At 38.1% G+C, this 19559-nt stretch overlaps 1 protein-coding gene across 5 annotated transcripts in view; it reads left to right on the top strand.

The window, feature by feature from the left end:
• The first annotated feature begins 1231 nt into the window (after positions 1-1231).
• RCOR3 (REST corepressor 3) overlaps positions 1232-19559 on the top strand; it is a 42094-nt gene continuing 23766 nt past the window's right edge. For 2 of the 5 annotated variants that reach the window (XM_069459721.1, XM_069459719.1), the window contains exons 1-7: positions 1232-1586; positions 1970-2026; positions 9313-9390; positions 12656-12708; positions 15136-15297; positions 16700-16824; positions 17525-17603. In XM_069459721.1, coding sequence (XP_069315822.1) covers positions 1421-1586; positions 1970-2026; positions 9313-9390; positions 12656-12708; positions 15136-15297; positions 16700-16824; positions 17525-17603 — 720 coding nt within the window. In that variant the 5' untranslated portion in view covers positions 1232-1420. Of the gene's footprint in view, positions 1590-1969; positions 2027-9312; positions 9391-9594; positions 9941-12655; positions 12709-15135; positions 15298-16699; positions 16825-17524; positions 17604-19559 lie in introns of all 5 variants that reach the window. The other 3 variants (XM_069459718.1, XM_069459720.1, XM_069459723.1) reach the window with 2 other exon arrangements.

Genomic DNA, 19559 nt, shown 5'->3' with positions numbered 1-19559 from the left:
ATTTTCAAGGGTTTGGACAGTATCTAACCGTTGACCCCAAATACTGCTCGGCCTACACCTGCTTACTAGACACTCACAGTAAGTCCTTACTTATTTCTACGTACTCATGAGGGAAAAAAAAAGAAAATCATAAATACCCCCAATGCCAGGCAGCCTGGCACGCAGCAGATGCCTTCAAATCTGGTGAAGGAATAATTGCAGTTTCCTATTGCTTTTGCCTAATGCAATTTAGAAAAGCATTACAGAGCACATCTCCTTCCAGGCTGGAAACCCGGCCAGAATGCAGTCTTGCCTCACCTCTACTTGAGGACTCCGCCCTTTCCACGGGTCGCTCCAAGCCATGACCACAGGTCGGCGCACACTGCGAAAGCGCCAACTGGGCAAGGGCACCCCCCGTCCTAATGTTATTTCCCCACTCACAGCATTCATTCCCCAACTATTAAAGTAGCAAAAAAGAAAAAATGGAAGGTCTGAGGAGGAAGACAGAGAAAAAGGGCTGGGGGAGAAGGGCAGCATTGCTCCGGAAACTCATCCCGCCACCCTTAGTCTCCCCAGGGGATTGGGCCTTAGTTGAGAAATTCAGAAACAAAAATTGTAGCATCGAGACCCTTCAGGCCGAGTCTACTCCGGCCGGCTGGGCCTCAGAACCCCAAGGCCGCCCCGCTAGACTGCGCGACCGCACCGCGGACCAGCGCGCGCCACCAGCTCCACGCTACCGGAGGAGCCCCGGGAGCCGCGCTGCCGACCCGCCGCAGTATCTGGGCAGGGCCGCTCCAGTCAAGGCCCGCAGGGCAGCCCCAACTCGCAGCCTTCTCAGCAAAAGGGGGGCCGCTCCCCCCGACTGGGGCTGCTGGGTCGTGCCGGGCCTTTCTCTGGCTGGCCGCGTTCCTTCCGCCCTGAGAGGGCAAAGAGTCCCGCTCCCTCGCGTGCGCCTCTCGCCCGCGCTCCGGAGCGCCCCCTAGGAAGGAAGCCCGAGCGGCGGCCGCGCCTCGGCGGCTATTTTATTAGCGCTCGGTTGGGGTTGCCCAGCCCTTTGGCGAGCGGGGCTTCCCCGCCCCTCCCCCTCTTCCTCTCGGCCCCCTGCCCCCCCCACCAGACGGCCGGAACCTCCCTGCGGAGCGGAGTGATACCGGCGGCGGCGTAGAGCGCGGCGCGGCCGAGAGGGGTGCCCGGGACTGCGCGGGGCGGGCGGTGGCGGAGGGAGGAGGGGAGAGAGGCGGGGCCGGGGCGGGTTGTTGTGAGGCGACTGCGCTACTGCCGGACCGGGGCGGTTATGGCGGCTCCATATTAACACCTTCCTCCTCCTCCTCCGCCGCCGTCTCCTCCTCCTCCTTTCCCTCCCGCCCGCGCTCTAAGCCATCTCCCCCTTCACCCTGACGCCTACCTCTTCTGCTCACCTTTCCCCCTCCCCTCTTCTACCATGCCCGGCATGATGGAGAAAGGGCCCGAGTTACTGGGGAAGAACCGATCGGCCAACGGCAGCGCCAAGAGCCCGGCGGGCGGTGGCGGCAGCGGCGCCTCGTCCACCAACGGCGGGCTGCACTACTCGGAGCCCGAGAGCGGCTGCAGCAGCGACGACGAGCACGGTGGTAGCCTCGAACTCCTCCCCGCCAGCCCGCCTGCCCCCCTCCCTCCACCCCTCCCCCAGCCCCCTCCCCTCGCCGCGCTCCCGCCCTCCCTCCCCTCGGAGCCGGGGCGCTGCGGTAGCCTCGAACTCCCGGTGCAGTGCAGCAGCACCCCCCGCGACCCCCGTCCCTCCGCCCTCGACCAATCCTCCGCTCTCGCCCCCCCTCCCCACCCCCCATCCGCTGCCATCTCTTGGAGTGCCCGGAGTTAATATCTTCCCATCCACCCGCCGCTTCTTTCCTCCATCCAGCGATTTTTATTTTTTATTAAGTGTCTGTTCCTTTTTCTTTTTCTTTCTTTTCTTTTCTTCTTCTTTTTTTTATTTTTTGGCATTGCTTTGCAGATGTTGGGATGAGAGTCGGAGCTGAATACCAAGCTCGGATCCCTGAATTTGATCCAGGTAGATATATTTGCTTAAGCAAAATCCCATCTCCCTTTTTCTGAGCTTGGTTTGGGGTAGACGGGGTCGGGGTCCGGGCGTGGGGCTGGGAGGGGATGTGGGGCTGGGCTGGGCAGGCATCCGTGGAGCGGAGGCTGTCAGGCTTGGCCGGGCTGTGACACAGGGCGTGTGGGCAGATGTGTGCATGGCAAGGTTAACATGGTTCCCTTTGGAGGCGACTTGCCCGGTGCTGGTATCGCCTTTCTGACCCTGCCGCCCGAAGCGGGGTCGGGATGAGCAGAGGGAAAACGGCCCTTGGCGGAGGCTGGGGTCCGAGGTCGGGGGAGGAGCGGCGGCGGAGCCGAGGGCTGGAGCAGAGGGTGTGCGTGAGGGCTGTGTGTGGACCAACCCTGCAAATGTCAGTTGCCACCGAGCCGGCTCCGGGAGCGGAGGGCCGCGCTCCGCCAGGCGGGCGGCGGAGACCGGGGCGACTGTCACCGGCGGACGCCGAGGGCGAGCCCCGCCGACCCTCGCGCGGACGGGATTGTCTCCGTTCTTTCTTTTTGGCTAGGTGGTGTAGCTTTGGTCGCGGCATCTCTGCGGAGTGCAGGAGCCGCGGGGAGAAAAAGGGGTGGGGGAAGGGGGTGGGGAGACGCCGGCGGCACACCTCGCTCGCGAGCCAGCCCTAGGAAGTCAGACCACAGGACAGTGGCTGCAGCTGCCAAGGAGACATTTTCTCCCCGAGCAGCCAGGTTCCAGCGTCCTCTGCCAACCCAGCTTGCGGGCTCCCTGTCTACTTTTCTCCAAACAGGCTCCCTGGCGGTCACGGGATTTCAGCGGGCGCGGGGATTGGGCGAGAGTTCCGCATATGGAAGCGCCCTCTCCGGAGCCTCTCCGAGTGGAGCGCCTTGCCTTCCCCACCCTGCCCAGACCCTCTTAGCTCAGGCTGCGGACCGACTTTGAAAGGGGCCCCACCTTTTCGTTTTCTTATAGCTATGTCATTATTTTGCCCAGGGCCCGCTCATGATAACTCTGGAATTCGGTGTTAGAAATTAATAGGGCTTGCGTTTTGTCGGAGGGGTGGGGACGGACAGCATGTTTATTTAATTATCAGGGTATAGAGGGGGATTTTCTTTCCTCCCCCACATTAGGACAACAAAGAAAATTTACTAATCATTTAAAGAGTTCAGGTAGCAGTTCCTCCTGTCCCAAGGGAGGGGGCTGAACTAATGAGTGTTAAAAGGATTGTCAAGACAGTCTCTTTTTTAATAGGTAAAAACAATAATGTTCACTAGATTTGGGTTGCCTTCTAAATGGCGTGAATACATTTTATTCAAAGGCTACTGGTGTGTGTAGTGGTGGGCTTCACATAATTTTAAATGCTTTATAGAACTAATTTTCTTTATTGATGTAGCCAGTAGGTGAATGGCACTTTCACATTACCCTGCTGCCTCAGGGTTTAGCTTGACATTTGGAAAGAGCATACTTTGGCTTTAAGATAGACTGAATTCAATTCCCAACTCTTATTTTTGTGCTTGAGCAAATCACCTGCCTTCCCTGAGCCTCAGTTTTCCTAGCTATAAAAATCATTTCATAGAATTCTTGCCAGGATTAAATGCCTGGGCATATGGCAGTTAGTCAGGAAAGAGTAAAATTTATAATTATGAAGAATAATTCTGGGTTTATGTACACCTTTCTGATTTGGAGCTTTCATTGGTACTGTGTGCTTTTTTTGGTATTGATAAAGTTATTTCCAAATTAGAAGTCAGCAGCTAGAACTATTTCTTAGGTTTATAAACTTACCTATCTCTTTGCCCCATCGGGGAGATTTCTGAGTCAACATTTCATAGACAACTATACCCGGATTGATTAAGGGTCTTGTGTTTAAGAGTCAGGCTTCTTGCTGGAACAAACTTGTACATGCCATGGCCCAATCCCTGTAAAACATTTTTTTTGTTTGTTTGTTTCATGATAAACTAAACACTAACAAATTTGAAAATTTGAGGAATAATTCATTTAAACAGAATATTATTTAGGTGGTTTTACATGGCTGTTATTTGGATTAACAAACTTAATTGATGATCAACATTTTGCTTATTTTGAACCAAATAAAATATTTGTGGAGAAAAAAAGTCACTGAAATGTTACTATTTTTTAAATAATTAAAGCCATATTTTTAATTTATTTACTCAGTCTATAATTGATTTTACTAGAATAAGGATAAACATCACATTCTTGAAATTCACTTAATCATTTTCTGCTTAATAATCTTCTCCAGAAGCATACCAAACCCAAGGACACAATCAAAATCTGTTAGGATTTAAACTTAGGAAGGTTTTTTTTTTTGTAGTTAGGATAGACCAATCTTGTCAGGCAAATATAGATTATCAATTATTAGATACTTTTTACAAGGGTATATTGAGCCTCTATGCCATTCAGCATTGTACTGCTGCTCTATTTTATTCCTATTCTAAGTGTTAAACTGTTGTGCAAAGTTTTTATTTCATATCAATTCAATATAATTAGGTCAGAATTTAAACACATTGCCATGGAAAAGATAAAATAAGGAAAAGAGATTTATTAACTAATGATAGAAATTGAGAAATGGTCGGCTCCTCCCTCTCCTTTTTTTCTCATTTTATTATCTTTGTCTCAAACCACTCAATCCTTCTTTATGAAGATGGCTCACCCATAGCGCCACAAATCATTTGGAAGAAAAATTCCTTGTGGTGCTGATACTATGATGATCAGAATGTAGGAAAATTAAAAGAGGATTTTTTGTGGAGAATATTTTTATTGGAAGAGATGATAGTGATGATAGAAATTAAGCACATAAATAATGAATTAGTAAACTGATTATTTTAGAGAATATGAGAAGAATTGACATTTATATTGGAATTATGGAAATTAAGAGTTTAGGGACAATTTACCTTAATATATGGGCCCTTTGCTAATGATGTCTTTATAATTTACTAACTGGAGTTTTGATTATTTTCTTTCAGTTCTTTACTTGATCTTCCCAACATTTATTTATTGCCTACTGACTGTGCTTACACCATGAGAAGCAATTTTGTGTGGTGATTAAGTCTCACCTCTTTCCTTTAATCTAATATGGCATAATGACCTTAGATGAACTGCCTGACTCCTTTGTGAAAGGGTGATAATGTTGAGTGTATCACAAGAGTAAGTGGAAGTTAATGTATATAAAGCAGTGGTTTTCAAAATACATTGCTTGCATACCCATAAAATAATTTTGGAAAAACATTCTCACATATTTTAAAGATGGTATCTATTATTTGTCACTAAGTTTAAATAGTTGAAGAATGTAATCTCTGGTGTATTGAAAAAATTAACACTTTGAAATAAAGCTTTTATATCCTTATTTTAAATGTATCCAATTCAATATAAATACTATGGTGATGTGATAGTATCTGTTTATAAAATATATAGACAGGCTCCTAACATTCTGAAAGTTTACATTTTTCCTTTTTATCTATGAAATCATTTCCGTGCATTTTTTCCACAGAATTTTATTTTCCATACTATATTTTTGTTCTTGAAAGTACTTTATTGATCACCTAACTTCTCTATCACCATAACATCTATTCTTGAAAACATAAGGTTCTGAGTGTTAAATCTCTTCTGGCTTGAATTATTACAATTAATACATAATTGATTAAAATTGTATTAGTTATGGTGCCTTGAGTAAAGGAGGACTTTGCTGACACCCTGTTTGGAACCCTGGAGGTTTTACAATTTTGTGCCATGTACTCTTGTAATATTTGGAATGTGTGAGAGACATGCCTTGTTTGGGGATGACAAGTAGAAGGAACATGTAGCTTAGACGACAGGTGAGTTCTCAGGTAGATTGTCTTGGGAATGAGAACATAGGGAAGTTAAAGGTCTGAAAATTGATTCTCTTAAAACATATTCATGCTCATGTTCCCCGGGAAAATCTTTGTTTATCCCAGTTTGAAGTTGATATGTTAACTATGTAATTTAGGGCCTTATGTATAAATAGTAAAAATTTTAAAAATATTTAGAGCATCTTAATATTCTCAATATTTAAGTTTTTAATGTAGTATATTTGTTCCATGATGTCCATCAAAGTCCTTATTTTTAATATCTTAAAGGAAATCTTAATAGAAGATTTTTATTTTTGTACTTACTTTGAAATGCTATTGATGTAGAAATCCTGGCTTCTCAAATTGTATTTTTGTTTTTTAGTTGTTGGTTTTCTCCAGTAGTTTCATAAATGTACTTTACCAATTGCAGTTAAGAGATCTAAATGATTTCAAAGGGATTAAACTTTTAAATGTTTTATTTAGAACTTTTAAACTGATTGTTCAACAATTTTGCTTTCAGAACTAATATGCGACTATTATAGTCTTTTAAAATTATGGTTTACGATCTGGGTTTTGGTTTGTTAATCCATTTAGAAGGTAGGATACTTACAAGGCGTGATTATTTTATTGATAAATCAGGTTTGATTCTCAGTATGGTTTCTAACAGACAGTTTTGAGGTATAATCTTACATATAGATAGACAAAATAAACATTGGGTTTATGTCCTTAAAATACTAACATCTTAGTTCGTTCCGACATTTACAATGGAAAGGGTAAAATTTTATTGGATATAAGCATCCTACAGGGTAAATAAATTAATAGTAAAAGTTACTTTATCCTATTATTTTATAGGAGGGGAAGCAAATCTGAGTTGCCAGAAAAACAAAAAAAGTTATTTCATCTATTTAATCTCATTTTCAAAGGGTTGGTGAGAGAGGACATCAGCCATTTGAGTTATAGCCCCATGAGGTTTTATTCATTTATTTTTTAGTTGATTGACAAGGTGAGAAGAAGCCTTTTCAGGATAAAGAAGGGAAGTTAAGAAGGGAGCTGTTTTCAATAAGCATATACTAGCAGTGATGATTAAGTCTCATATAATGGTTACCATAAGCCAGGTACTTCACTTATATTAATTCATTTAATTTTTTAACAACTCTGTGAAGTAGGTACTCTCATCATCCATATTTTTAGAGATGAGGAAAATTGAGGCACAGATTAATTAGATGTGCCCAAGGTGACATAGCAACCAAGTGGCAGAGCTGGGATTCAAGCTCTGGGAATATGGTTCCACAGACCACACTCTTAACCATTGCTCTAAAATATCCCTTATTTCCTATGAACATCAGTCATCTCTTAGGCCTAGTTGACACATATGTAATTGAAAATAGTGGAATGCAGTTCAGATTTTCGGAAAGAACATTGTGAAATGCCTAATTAGGCATTCTCTGCTATCAGACAGGATTGTTTTCCCTCTACCCACCACCCCCTGTATTAGAAGAGCTGCTAGTTCTCACAGCTTCAATGCCAGTTTCTGTCAGATCAGACCCTTAATTACAATGTTCAGAATTTTTTTGGAAATGTAACTGTAATTTTTCATGGGGAAAAATATTTTAAAAAATAGTTTAATACTTGTTTCAGAAGAGACATTTAATAAAGATATTTCAATTCAGACTTTCTGTAATGTAAAAATGAGATGTGAGATGCAAGGAAATATGTTTAAATATTAAGCATGATGTGCTGTTAAAACTTGAGACTTAATGGAAACCTTTCTTTATTGCATTCCATGTTCTGTTAAGTAGGATTTAAATGATCTTATTATCACAATCAGTTGTGCAAAAGGAATCAGTTCCATGTTAAAGGATTGAAGTTTTGAATATCCACTGGAAGTAACATTAGATTTTATTAATTAAATAAAGGCTTCTGACCAACTTAGGACTTCTGTTTTATTTCCATCAGAGTAGGTTGGCTATTTTGTATTTGTATTTTTATTTACATAGTTAAAAATTAAATATGTATCTTAATATTGAAGTTTGTAAAAGACATGTCAAAGTTTATTTTCATTGACTATAAATTTTAATTAATGAACCTCTAACTTGTATTTTCTTAAATTCTAAGCTGCTGGTTTTGTCCTCTTTTATTAAAGATGCAAGAAAATACAGAAAGTTTTGTTTTTAGATTTATTTTATAATTATTTGTCTAATACATTGATAGTGTTTCTTCATTTTTCTTCATGCTTAATTTTTCCTTATACATAAAATTTTTAGATAACTTTAGCTTCATATTTTAAGAATAGTGTATGATTCTTTAGAAATTGTTGATTGAATATACAGTAGTGATAAATGATGTTTCAAAAATAAAAAAATTATTGAATGATATTAAATTATTGCTTGATGGATAACTTCTCTAGATGGAGATTATACTAATAGTTCCCTTAGCCCTAGAAATGAATGTTCTTTATTCCAGATATCTTACACGATTATAGATGATCACAATTTAGCTTCAGAATTATATTAATATTTTACGTGAGTAATTTTGGAATTCTCCTATTTAATGGTAGTTATCAGTACCTCATAAAAGTCAGTTGTGACATACTCATAGACAAGTCTGCTTAAAACGTGGCAGCAATGCTTCATTTCTTGATAGTTTTAAATTAACTTGAATGTATCTAAGGATTTGGTGGAAGCCAGAAAAAGACCAACTAGTAAATAAAAGACAGAACCTGTGGGCATGTTCTTGGCGCTGGCATATCTGTGTGAGGCTTTCATTCATCCTGTTTATTCTTAATTTACATGCAGTTTTAACAGGGCTTGATTTTTATGACTTTCTGGATTATAACAGATTTGAAATAAATAAGAAAGTGATAGTATGCTTCTAGGTTAGAAGTAGACTTTTAAATTACATTAAGAAGAAATCACATTGTTAACTTTTACATCTTTGATTTTTCTTATGCAGAGCACATACTTTTATAAATATAAAATAAATGAAATTCAGTTTAAAAAGGAGTAGCTGGCAGACTCATAGGAAGGAATAAGATTAAATAAAAACCATAAAAGCAGACATAAGTATTTAAAAACATAGCAATCTTGGCCCATTTAGGTATGGGATAAAACAATACTTGAGGCATTCTCTCTAGTTTAAAAAGTCTGAGTTTTTACTGATGATCTCTAACAAATGTATGGAAGGTTAAATCAGATTTACTACTCTGTCAAGTTACGGCTATCTAACATACTTAAGAAAGTCTTTAAAGGAGGTAAACTTCAGCATTTTCAAAATATCCTTGATTTTCATAAATAGGATATTTGATATAAATCTGTTTTCCTTCCCTTTGTTTTTCTATACTTTTTTTGTCCTCCTTTGCAGGTACCTGTACTGAAATAAAAATAAAGATTAATTTGTTTATACTTATTTTGAATGTAAATAAAGTCCATCATATTCAAAGTAATTAATTTTTTTTTTCTCCAGGTGCTACAAAGTACACAGATAAAGACAATGGAGGAATGCTTGTATGGTCTCCATATCACAGTATCCCAGATGCCAAATGTAAGTTTTCTGAAATTGAATGTTAATGTCAACAGGGGTCTGTCAGCCAATTCAAAATGTGACTTATATTTGTTTCTGGCTCTTTTAGAGTCTCATAAAAAACAGTTTTTGTCTTTGTTTTATTTTGTTTTTTAATGGAGGTTGTTCTGTTAGAATGTTTTTCCTTTTGAAAGATAGTGGGTTGATCATTCCAATTTGTGTCAGGCCCATGAAGAATGAAAAACCTAGGATCTGATGGCATTGCTGCTTAAATCCTCAAGCAGGGGAGGGAGTTACTATGTAGACATCTGCACAGGCTTTTCCTCAGTATGTGGAGCTGTAAAGAAATGCCTTCAAACTTCAAAGAGCCCACTATCATTACCATTTTAAAGAGCAAAGGGAAAAGAACTGACTTCAGCAGCCATCAGGTCATCTTTGTGCCCTCCATTTCTGGACGGAGACCTTCTGGATCATTGACCATGCACCTCTTGAATCATGGTGTGGCTTTAGACTTCAGTGTGATGTAGCGGACCTGATCCTTTGCGGCACATCAGATGTAGGAAACGTGCAGGTAACAACACTAAGATCTCCACCCCTCCATTCAGTTATCATTGAATTTTTAAAATAACAACAACAACATTGAACAGCTAATTCTAGCAGCTGTGAAATAATAAACTTGTCTTTTTAGAATATTTACTAACATCTTAAAGATGTCTCATGACGGTTCATTTAGGCCCATGAAAATTAATGATATCCTGTCATATGTATAGTAAGTCTAATGCGTATTGATGCAATAAGAAAAATTGGAAACTAAGTATGCTTCTGCATACCTGATAACGCTTCTTATTTAAGAGCTTTAGAACACCAGCAAAAGGTCTAGCTGGTAATCTAGGAAATGGGTGCCCTGAGGCATTCTTAATAAAAAACAAATTATTCATTTGGCCTGGGACTGTGTACTAAGAACCTGAAAGAGACTATCGGGTTTTCCAGGTTCAGTCATCATTATGGGCAAAAGTTTTCATTCACAAATTGAGCATCAGGGTGTCACTGAATTGTGCTGTTTTAGCCTGGTTTTATACGGTGATGCATTTCTTAGCACAGTGGAAAACAATTTAGCCAACATGTCCTGTAGTGTGGTGTCCATGTGGAATATCCGATTGAAGGTCTAGGGCAGTGGTTTTCAACCCTGGCTATGTATTGGAATCATTTGGGGAACATTTTTTTAAAGTACTTATGTCTAGGCCGGGCGCGGTGGCTCACGCCTGTAATCCTAGCACTCTGGGAGGCCGAGGTGGGCGGATTGTTTGAGCTCAGGAGTTCGAGACCAGCCTGAGCAAGAGCGAGACCCCATCTCTACTAAAAATAGAAAGAAATTATATGGACAGCTAAAAATATATAGAGAAAAAATTAGCCAGGCATTGTGGTGCATGCCTGTAGTCCCAACTACTCGGGAGGCTGAGACAGGAGGATCCCTTGAGCTCAGGAGTTTGAGGTTGCTGTGAGCTAGGCTGACGCCATGGCACTCACTCTAGCCTGGGCAACAGAGTGAGACTCTGTCTCAAAAAAAAAAAAAAAAAAAAAAAATAAAGTACTTATGTCTAGTCTCTTTACAAACTGATTAAATCAGAATCTTCAGAGGTGGAGTCTGGACATTTTACTTTTTAAAAGTTCTCACACTGGCTGGGTGTGGTAGCTCATGCCTGTAATCCTAGCACTCTGGGAGGCCAAGCAGGAGGATCACTTGAGGTCAGGAGTTCACGACCAGCCTGAGCAAGAGTGAGACCCCGTCTCTACTAAAAATAGAAAAAGTTAGCTGGGCATGGTGGCGAGCACCTGTAGTCTCAGCTACTTGGGAGGCTGAGGCCGGAGGATCGCTTGAGCCCAGGAGTTTGAGGTTGCTGTGAGCTAGGCTGATGCCACAGCACTCTAGCCCGGGCAACAGAGTCAGACTCTGTCTCAAAAAAAGAACAAAGCTCCCGCACTGATTCTAATACATAGCCAGGGTTGAGACCCACAGGTCAGTTGGTGTTATTTAATCTTCTGTCTATAGGACTATAAGATATTTTTGTTAAATTTAATTAGCATATATTTAGGCCTGTCATGTATTTGAGTGCTTTGGGTTCTAAACAAAATGTAATATTTGGAGTTTCTGCACCAAAGCTTACACTTAGTAATATATAACAGCACCCATAAAAAAATAGTTGTTATTCTAACAGCATTATTGTTACAGTAGCATATTCATATATTAAACTGTACTGACCAGTAATAATAGCAAATACGTATTAAGTGCTTAACATATGCCAGGTGCTGTTTAGAGCACTTTCCATTTATTAACTCATTTAATCTTAGGAGGAAGGTACTGTTCTTATCAACAATTTAAAGTGAGGAAACTGAGGTACAAAAAGATGAGTTACTTGGCTAAAATCCAAAAACTAGCAACAAGCTGAGAATGAAGCCCAGGTAGACAAGCTGTTCCAGGATCAGAATTCTTAACCACTGCTTCTCAAATATATTTTTAAAGAAAATATATATATATGTATGTGTGTGTGTATGTAATTTTAAAGGGTCATTATATGGACTTCACATCAAATTGAGTCCTGTTGAATGTGGCAGACTTCTCAGCAATGAGGCCTTCAAATAGCCAGTGGATCATCATTGAAACTGCTTATCTAAATAGTTCTGCTGGCTTAATTACATATAGAGGATAAATGTAATACTCAGACACTCTTTGCATAGCAAGCAGGAAGAGCTTAAGAACATTTAGGGATACTGAAGCATACTTAAATGTGTCATTATTATGTTTACCTGGCAAAGCTATATAGATAAACCATCCTTTCTACAGCAATCAGAAGTGGAATGATAAAGGCTTTGGGCCAACTCTAAACATGAGAAAGGGTCTTAAATAGCTAAGTCTCTTCAAATAAAAACTGCAACAGAAAATCAATAAATTATCATTGTATTTTACAATGTAATTAGATTCTGGTGGCTACCCACAGATTGGTCTTTTTCTTCATACAAAAAAAAATACAGTAGTAATGTTATTGAATTTGATAAGTATATGATATATAGTCATAGAGATAAGTCATACTAAATAAAATTTTAAACCAGGTGAGCTTCTGATCCTGTTCATATAAATCTCTTTTTATGATGTTTCATAAAAGATGGCTTTGACTTTTTTTTACCCTTGGAATATAAATTATTTTGTTTTGCTGTTAAAAAAAAAAAGTAGACCTGAGTAAATGAAGTAAATGAGAATAATTAATTATATAACATTGTTTCATTACAGTGGATGAATATATTGCAATTGCAAAGGAGAAGCATGGCTACAATGTGGAACAGGTATGTAGAGAAACATTTTAACACTAAGGCTCCTCTTAATATTTATCAGATCCACAGAGTATTGCATGATAGTTTCTGTCCTAAGAAAGTGCCTAAGTTTGACCAACCTTATAGATACCACAAAAGTCCTGGCAAAATCTGACCTTTCAGCATTAAGGATTTTTCTTTTATGAACATTAATCATCTCAAGGGTTTGAACATTTTTTCTCAGTGCCTGTTTCCTATTCTATTTTGAGTTCTAAAAGCTTCTGAGAGCCTTCAATATTGCTCTGGCAAATGCTTACCAAAATAAAAAGTAAGTTTTGGTGAATTTGGGGGTAAATACACATGGATAGGACTTTAAAAACAAATCTTTTATTTATAAAAAAATTTAATTCTCTTTTGACTTTTTGTTCTAAAGGATCTAAGAGTTAAACCTTTTATTTAAAGAAATATTTAAGACTTCTGAATTTTGAATGAAATCACAAAAGGCTTTTTTTTGGTTAGATAACTTTAAAAGGATATATCTATATATGGTATATCTATATATGATATATCTATTTCCCTGTACATGGAGATAAATATATCATGGTTCATTATCCATAGTGATGAGGGAATGGAGAACATGGAAAAATGAAATAGAGATTCTTAAATGTCATTTCAACTAAATATTATATTAACCTTTATCAGAATTAGGCCAGGCACGGGGGCTCATGCCTGTAATCCTAGCACTCTGGGAGGCTGAGGTAGGAGGGTTGCTTGAGCTCAGGAGTGAGACCAGCCTAAGCAAGAGTGACACCCCATCTCTACTAAAAATAGAAAAATTAGCAGGGCATGGTGGCGCATGCCTGTAGTCCCAGTTCCTCAGGAGGCTGAGACAGGAGGATCTCCTGAGCCCAGGAGTTCGAGGTTGCTGTGAGCTAGGCTGATGCCATGGCACTCTAGCAAAACTCTTATCTCCAAAAAAAAAAAAAAAAAAAGATTAATAGTAAACCAGGTAGATTTGTTTTAAGAGAAGAAAGGTAAATTATCTATACCCTTGGTTACCAAGAGCTAACTATAGTTAATAACATGGTAAAGTAATATTTTTGTGAAATTAAGATGTTTATTTTATCTCTATATTAATATATCTAAATGTAATTAACTTTTTTGTGGATTCTGAAACTACCTTTGAGTGCCTATTTTGTTTTTAACCCTTGCCTTTCTGTTTAATATTTGTTTTAGCAAGTTAATCCTTTAAAATGTAACTGTACATATATATTCATTTTCATGTTTATTTTAAAGGACTGTTATTAAAAGTGCAGAAATTAACTTTCAAAGTCACTATTTAAAAAGTTGCTGGCCAAGTGTGGTGGCTCATGCCTGTAATCCTAGCACTCTGGGAGGCCAAGGTGGGAGGATTGCTTGAGGTCAGGAGTTCAAGACCAGCCTGAGCAAGAGCGAGACCCCATCTCTACCAAAAATAGAAAAAATTAGTCGGGCATGGTGGTGTGGGCACCTGTAGTCCCAGCTACTTGGGAGGCTGAGGCAGGAGGATTGCTTCTGCCCACGAGTTGGAGGTTGCTGTGAGCTATGATGACACCACTGCATGCCAGCCTGGGAGACAAAGTGAGACTGTGTCTCAAAAATAAAAATCAAAATTAAAAATAAAAAACATAAAAAGTTGCTGTATCTCTTTTTTAAAAATAAAAGTTTATCTTCTAAATCATACTCAATACCTTACAGTTAAGAGAAAGGCCTACTACTTAGAATAGAGGGGAAACTTATGAAATTTTTGGAAATTATCCGTTTCCAGCTTTCTTATGACATAGTAATCAATCATTAAAGTTATTTGTATGCTTCCTTATAGTTCTATATATATATTATGATAATAAGAAACTTTAAAAAATATATGTGGTAAAAAAATTGTTAAAGTTGCATTGGAGGTACTTTTACATCTTAAAAGTGGTTAGCCTGTGATATACTTGTAAAAAGGGAAAAGTTGAATTTCTCTCTACTAAGTCCCAACTGAGCATTTCTGGTTTTGTGTTATAATCAATAGTTTCATTTAAGTGTTGATTTCATTCAAGTATTGATTTATTGACTATTTCCCTTTTAGCATATTTTTTTCTACACATTGAGAAATTAATAAATGTGGGTGAAAGTCTTCACGAGCCTACAAACCTGCTTTAGTAGTAATTATAGTCACTCTCCTCAGCTCACTGTTTTTCCTAGATTCTGCAACAAATATGGTATGTAAGAACATTCACTGTTCTGAGGCCCTGATTTAAAAGAAATAAATAAATGAGGTCTGCTACCTGGGCGCCCCTGATTAAAAGTCCCAAACTGTGAGTGTATCTTCAGTTGAAGTCATAGGCTTAAGATTTTAATCTAATTTGTGTTTAACTTTCTTAAGTGTGATGGAACATAAGTCCATTAAAACCAAAGGGGAATGATTTCTCTTCAAAGGCACTTGGCATGTTGTTCTGGCATAAACATAACATTGAGAAGTCCCTTGCTGATCTCCCTAATTTCACTCCCTTTCCGGATGAGTGGACAGTGGAAGATAAAGTCCTATTTGAACAAGCCTTTAGTTTTCATGGAAAGAGCTTTCACAGGATTCAGCAAATGGTATGGTAATTTTGGTCTTTCTATGATTGTACCTGAGTGATCTCTTATGCTGTTATTGAATACTTCCTAATTATTAAATACAAAAAAGTTTTTAAATTTAATGTTACAAAATACTTTGAAATGGGTATATTTTTATACAGTGCTACTTTCTGCAACCACTCATACATGACAGTTACATGCTATTTCATTATAGTAGTTTTTATTTTGACTTAAATGTATGTGTAATAGAGTTATTAAATGTTGGTTGTGTCAGGAAAAAAGTCATAATTTCAGCTTTATTTTTAAATGTTCATTTTTTGACCTTAAGATTTTATTTTCTAATTTATATATTTTTGGATATGAAAGCCTGTTTTTAAATATTGCATATTATTTCAGTGTTGTCCAGGTGCTGCTTTTTTTTTTTTCCCTGAGAAGGAAAACTGCTCTATATTTCGAATCCCTGAATTTTTAGAGTTGTGTCAAAATAATACAAATCTGAGAAATTGCTGCATTATTAAACTGTTTTAACCTGAGTAGATGAAAATTAGATAATGTTTTACAGATATACCTAGGTGTCTTCCATAATCAAAGAGAACCTTTTTGGTGGGGAATTTGCATCTTTGCTTATCACTGACAAATCAGTGCATGATCATTAGTCGTTTTAGTACTAAAAAGAATTTATTTGGTGGCGAAAGCCTGTTTGCATTATTTAGCATTTTAAGACCTAGATTTAAAACAAGGTGATTTTAAAAACTCATTATTAAGAACTGAATAGCTCTTCTTGAAAACATTTTGCTAAAGAAAGAAGCCAGACACAAAAGGTTACATATTGTGTGGTTCCCTTTATGTGAAATGTCCAAAATAGGCAAATCCATAGAGACAGAAAGTAGATTAGTGGTTGCCAGGGACTGGGGGAAGGGAGGAATGACTGCTAATAGGATAGGATTTCTTTTTGAGGTTGTGAAAATGTTCTGGAATTAGATAGAGGTGGTTGCACAACTTAGTACACTAAATTGTACACTTAAAATAGTAGATTTTATATTATGTGAATTATATCTAAAATTCCAGTTTACAGAGAGAAAAAAATAATTGAGTAGCTCTTTAAGGAAAACAAATACCGAATATTAACATGGCTATGCTGGGGACTTTTGGGGACATTTTCTCCAAATTTCTTTGTGATATTCTCCCCCCCTACCAGGAACAAATGGGAATATTGATTCATTCAGAAATGTCAGTGAAATTGGTATTATGGGATAATGTGACTACAACAGTACTTTTTAGCTAGATAATTCATAAGGTACTCATAAATATCTTTGATTTATGCCTCTATTAATTGTCAAAGAATATAAAAAGTATTCATTTTGTTAATCAGAGTTTATGAATTAAATTTGCCAATATTGACATGATTTTTTTTTTTTTTAAGCTACCAGATAAGACAATTGCAAGCCTTGTAAAATACTACTATTCCTGGAAAAAAACTCGCTCTAGGACAAGTCTGATGGATCGCCAGGCTCGTAAACTAGCCAATAGACATAATCAGGGTGACAGGTACGTTGGACGCCCTTATATAGTTACATTGTTAGGGACACTGCTTTGGATTGCTTATATTTCCTAAGGCAGAAAGATTACCACAACACACTGTAAACATTTCTTATCCTTAATTTCATGTTTCTGATCTGACAGGAAGAGCCGAGTGGCAGAAGTTTTAATAGTAAGAACTCTTTTCAACTTTTTTAACTGTAATCACAAATGCTTCCTTTTAGTATTGATATATTCAACACATACATTTAGAATATATTAAAGAATATATTCTGTGGAAGAGGCTCTTTTCACAATTACCTCAGTAACTGAAGTCTCCATTAGTGTAGCTATATCTTTCTGGTGTAGTATAAAATCATTTTGTTTCGTTTTTGTCTGTGTTTAGTCCCCAACTGGAGAACTGAAATTATAAGCATTATATCAAATTGTGTGTTCTCTTTCCCAAATGATGTTTTTTTAAAATCCCTTTCCCATTGAATCTCTATTTTTTGAGCTAGAAATGCTTGCTAAAATGATCTGTTTACTCAACAGGACAAATATTTCTAAATACTACAGAAATATAAATTGCAAGCTCATCTTCCCAAGGAGAGCTCTTGTTCTGTTCAAGTATTTAGTAGAATTGTTAGAATGTATATTACAGTTTGATAAGAGCAGTAGAATAGAATAAAAAGAAGGGAATTAAGTTTACTAATCTTTGTTTCTTCCTCAGTGATGATGATGTGGAAGAAACACACCCAATGGATGGGAATGATAGTGATTATGATCCCAAAAAAGAAGCCAAAAAAGAGGTAATGATGATCATTACAAGTGCTAGTAATTGTTCTACAAATCACTGAAGAAGAATGTGCAGTACTTCATATTAAAAACTTTTTTATATAAGAGTTTAGAAGGTAGTAAATTTCAATGTTAATGAGAGGTTTTTGGAAATGCAGTCATACCTAGAACCCTAGTTAGCCAGTGGTTTCAGTAATTTTGGGCTTATCTCATCTACTCAGAAGTATAAAAGCCCTGCTGTGATCCCTAGTTTTTAATCCATGGAAAAGAAATAAAACCACCCTTAAATGATATAGTATTAAGTGTAAAATCAAGCTTTCTGGTTCTGTTACTCAGTTTTTCTTGAAAACATTTTGTTTGGTCCATGTTATAGCAGATTGAAAAGTAGTACCAGGTATATTGACATCGTCAGTGAAAACTGAAAGCTGCCTGTGAAAGGAAGAGATGAAAGAATCTCCATCTAGAAAAGCACTTATATGATGCTCTCCTCGATATGATGATAATAAGGATGATTTAAAATCCTTAAGAAAAGGCAAAATTGACGTACATGCTCTGCTTAATAAGCCAAGAAACTACATAATTGTAAACAAAGAAATAGTCAAAATGTTGATGAATAAAAGTTTCTAAGGTACAGGCAGCTGTACCTGGCTGTAAACAATTTTTGGGACCTAGGTTTAAAGTGCATTCTTCTAGAAAGGATTTGTATTTGCTTCTGCTAAGTCTCTGTAGGTGCTACCAACCTGAGACACTTTTAAATTAAATTTTCAATTTGGGGTTTTTCAGGCCAGACAGATCATAAAATTAAGGCCCCACGTGGGGAGGTGTGAGGGATAAACTTCACTATTGGGTACAATGAACACTATTCTGGTGACAGGCATGCTAAAGTCCTGACTTCACCATTATACATTTCACCTGTATAGCAAAAACACTTGTACCCCCTTAATATTTTGGAATAAAAATAAATAAATAAATTTAGGCCTCAGCCTGTTGAATATAGGCCTATGGCTAGAGATTCTCAGAGGAGACTTTCTGATTTCTTTTTGTTCCACTCAGCCAAGGGTGAGATGGGCATGATTCCCTTTAATCATTCTCTCCCTCTGCAGAGCAAGGATTTATTTTTCTACTTGGCACACTAATGGAGTTCCCCTTCTAGCATACTGGCTTTGTCTCCTGTCCCCTGCACCTGTTGTCCACTGAAGCTTGGGCTTTCCGCAAATGCCAACTACTGCATACTTGCTTATCCCTCTGGATTCTTGCTTTCTCATCATTTCTGGCCTCTGAGGAATTTCCTCACTTCGCGGCCAGCTCAGAAGTAAATTTAAAAGAATTTTTAAAAAATATTTGATCCAGCCATTTTAGGGTGCTACCCTGGGAGGAGTTTCTCTGAACATCAAATCTGACATGTGTTGCTTAGAGTTGGATTTTAAGCAATGAAGTGGATTATGCTTCATTATACAGTTGTTTTATGAATTTTACCAGGAGTTCCTTTTCTAAAGAATTGGATTATTAGGTCTGTTCAATGACATAGCCTTCAGCATAATAGACACAGTTTCTAATGTATTCCTCTTTCAGAAGCACAGAAGAACATTGTTGTTTTATATCACACTTTAAGAATATTATAAATAATAATGAAATACTGTTTAGGACTTCATGGTCATTTTTAGAACTCTCCTAACCTCTTCTGAGGCATAAATTCGTTTATTTTATTCATAGATCAGGAGTTTAAAAATGTTTTCAGGGTTAAGATAATTCCATGTCCTTTTTAACCTTTAGAGACATAATTCTCTTTCAGCAACTCTAACATGAAAATGAAATGTTATCTCTTTTTTACCAGCCGTCTAATCTGCCATGTCATAATCTCTAATTTGTCCCATTTTTCTTTTTTTTTTTACTTTTTTTAAAACTTTGCATTTAGTAAGTTATAGTGCTTCTTTTTTGCTGTAAGTTCACAGTACTTTATTGGTGAGGGA

This window comes from Eulemur rufifrons, chromosome 27, assembly GCF_041146395.1.
Source record: "Eulemur rufifrons isolate Redbay chromosome 27, OSU_ERuf_1, whole genome shotgun sequence".
In the NCBI taxonomy this organism is placed as follows: Eukaryota; Metazoa; Chordata; class Mammalia; order Primates; family Lemuridae; genus Eulemur; species Eulemur rufifrons.
Note: the sequence above shows the minus strand (reverse complement) of the source record. Positions and strands in the feature narration are given on the sequence as shown.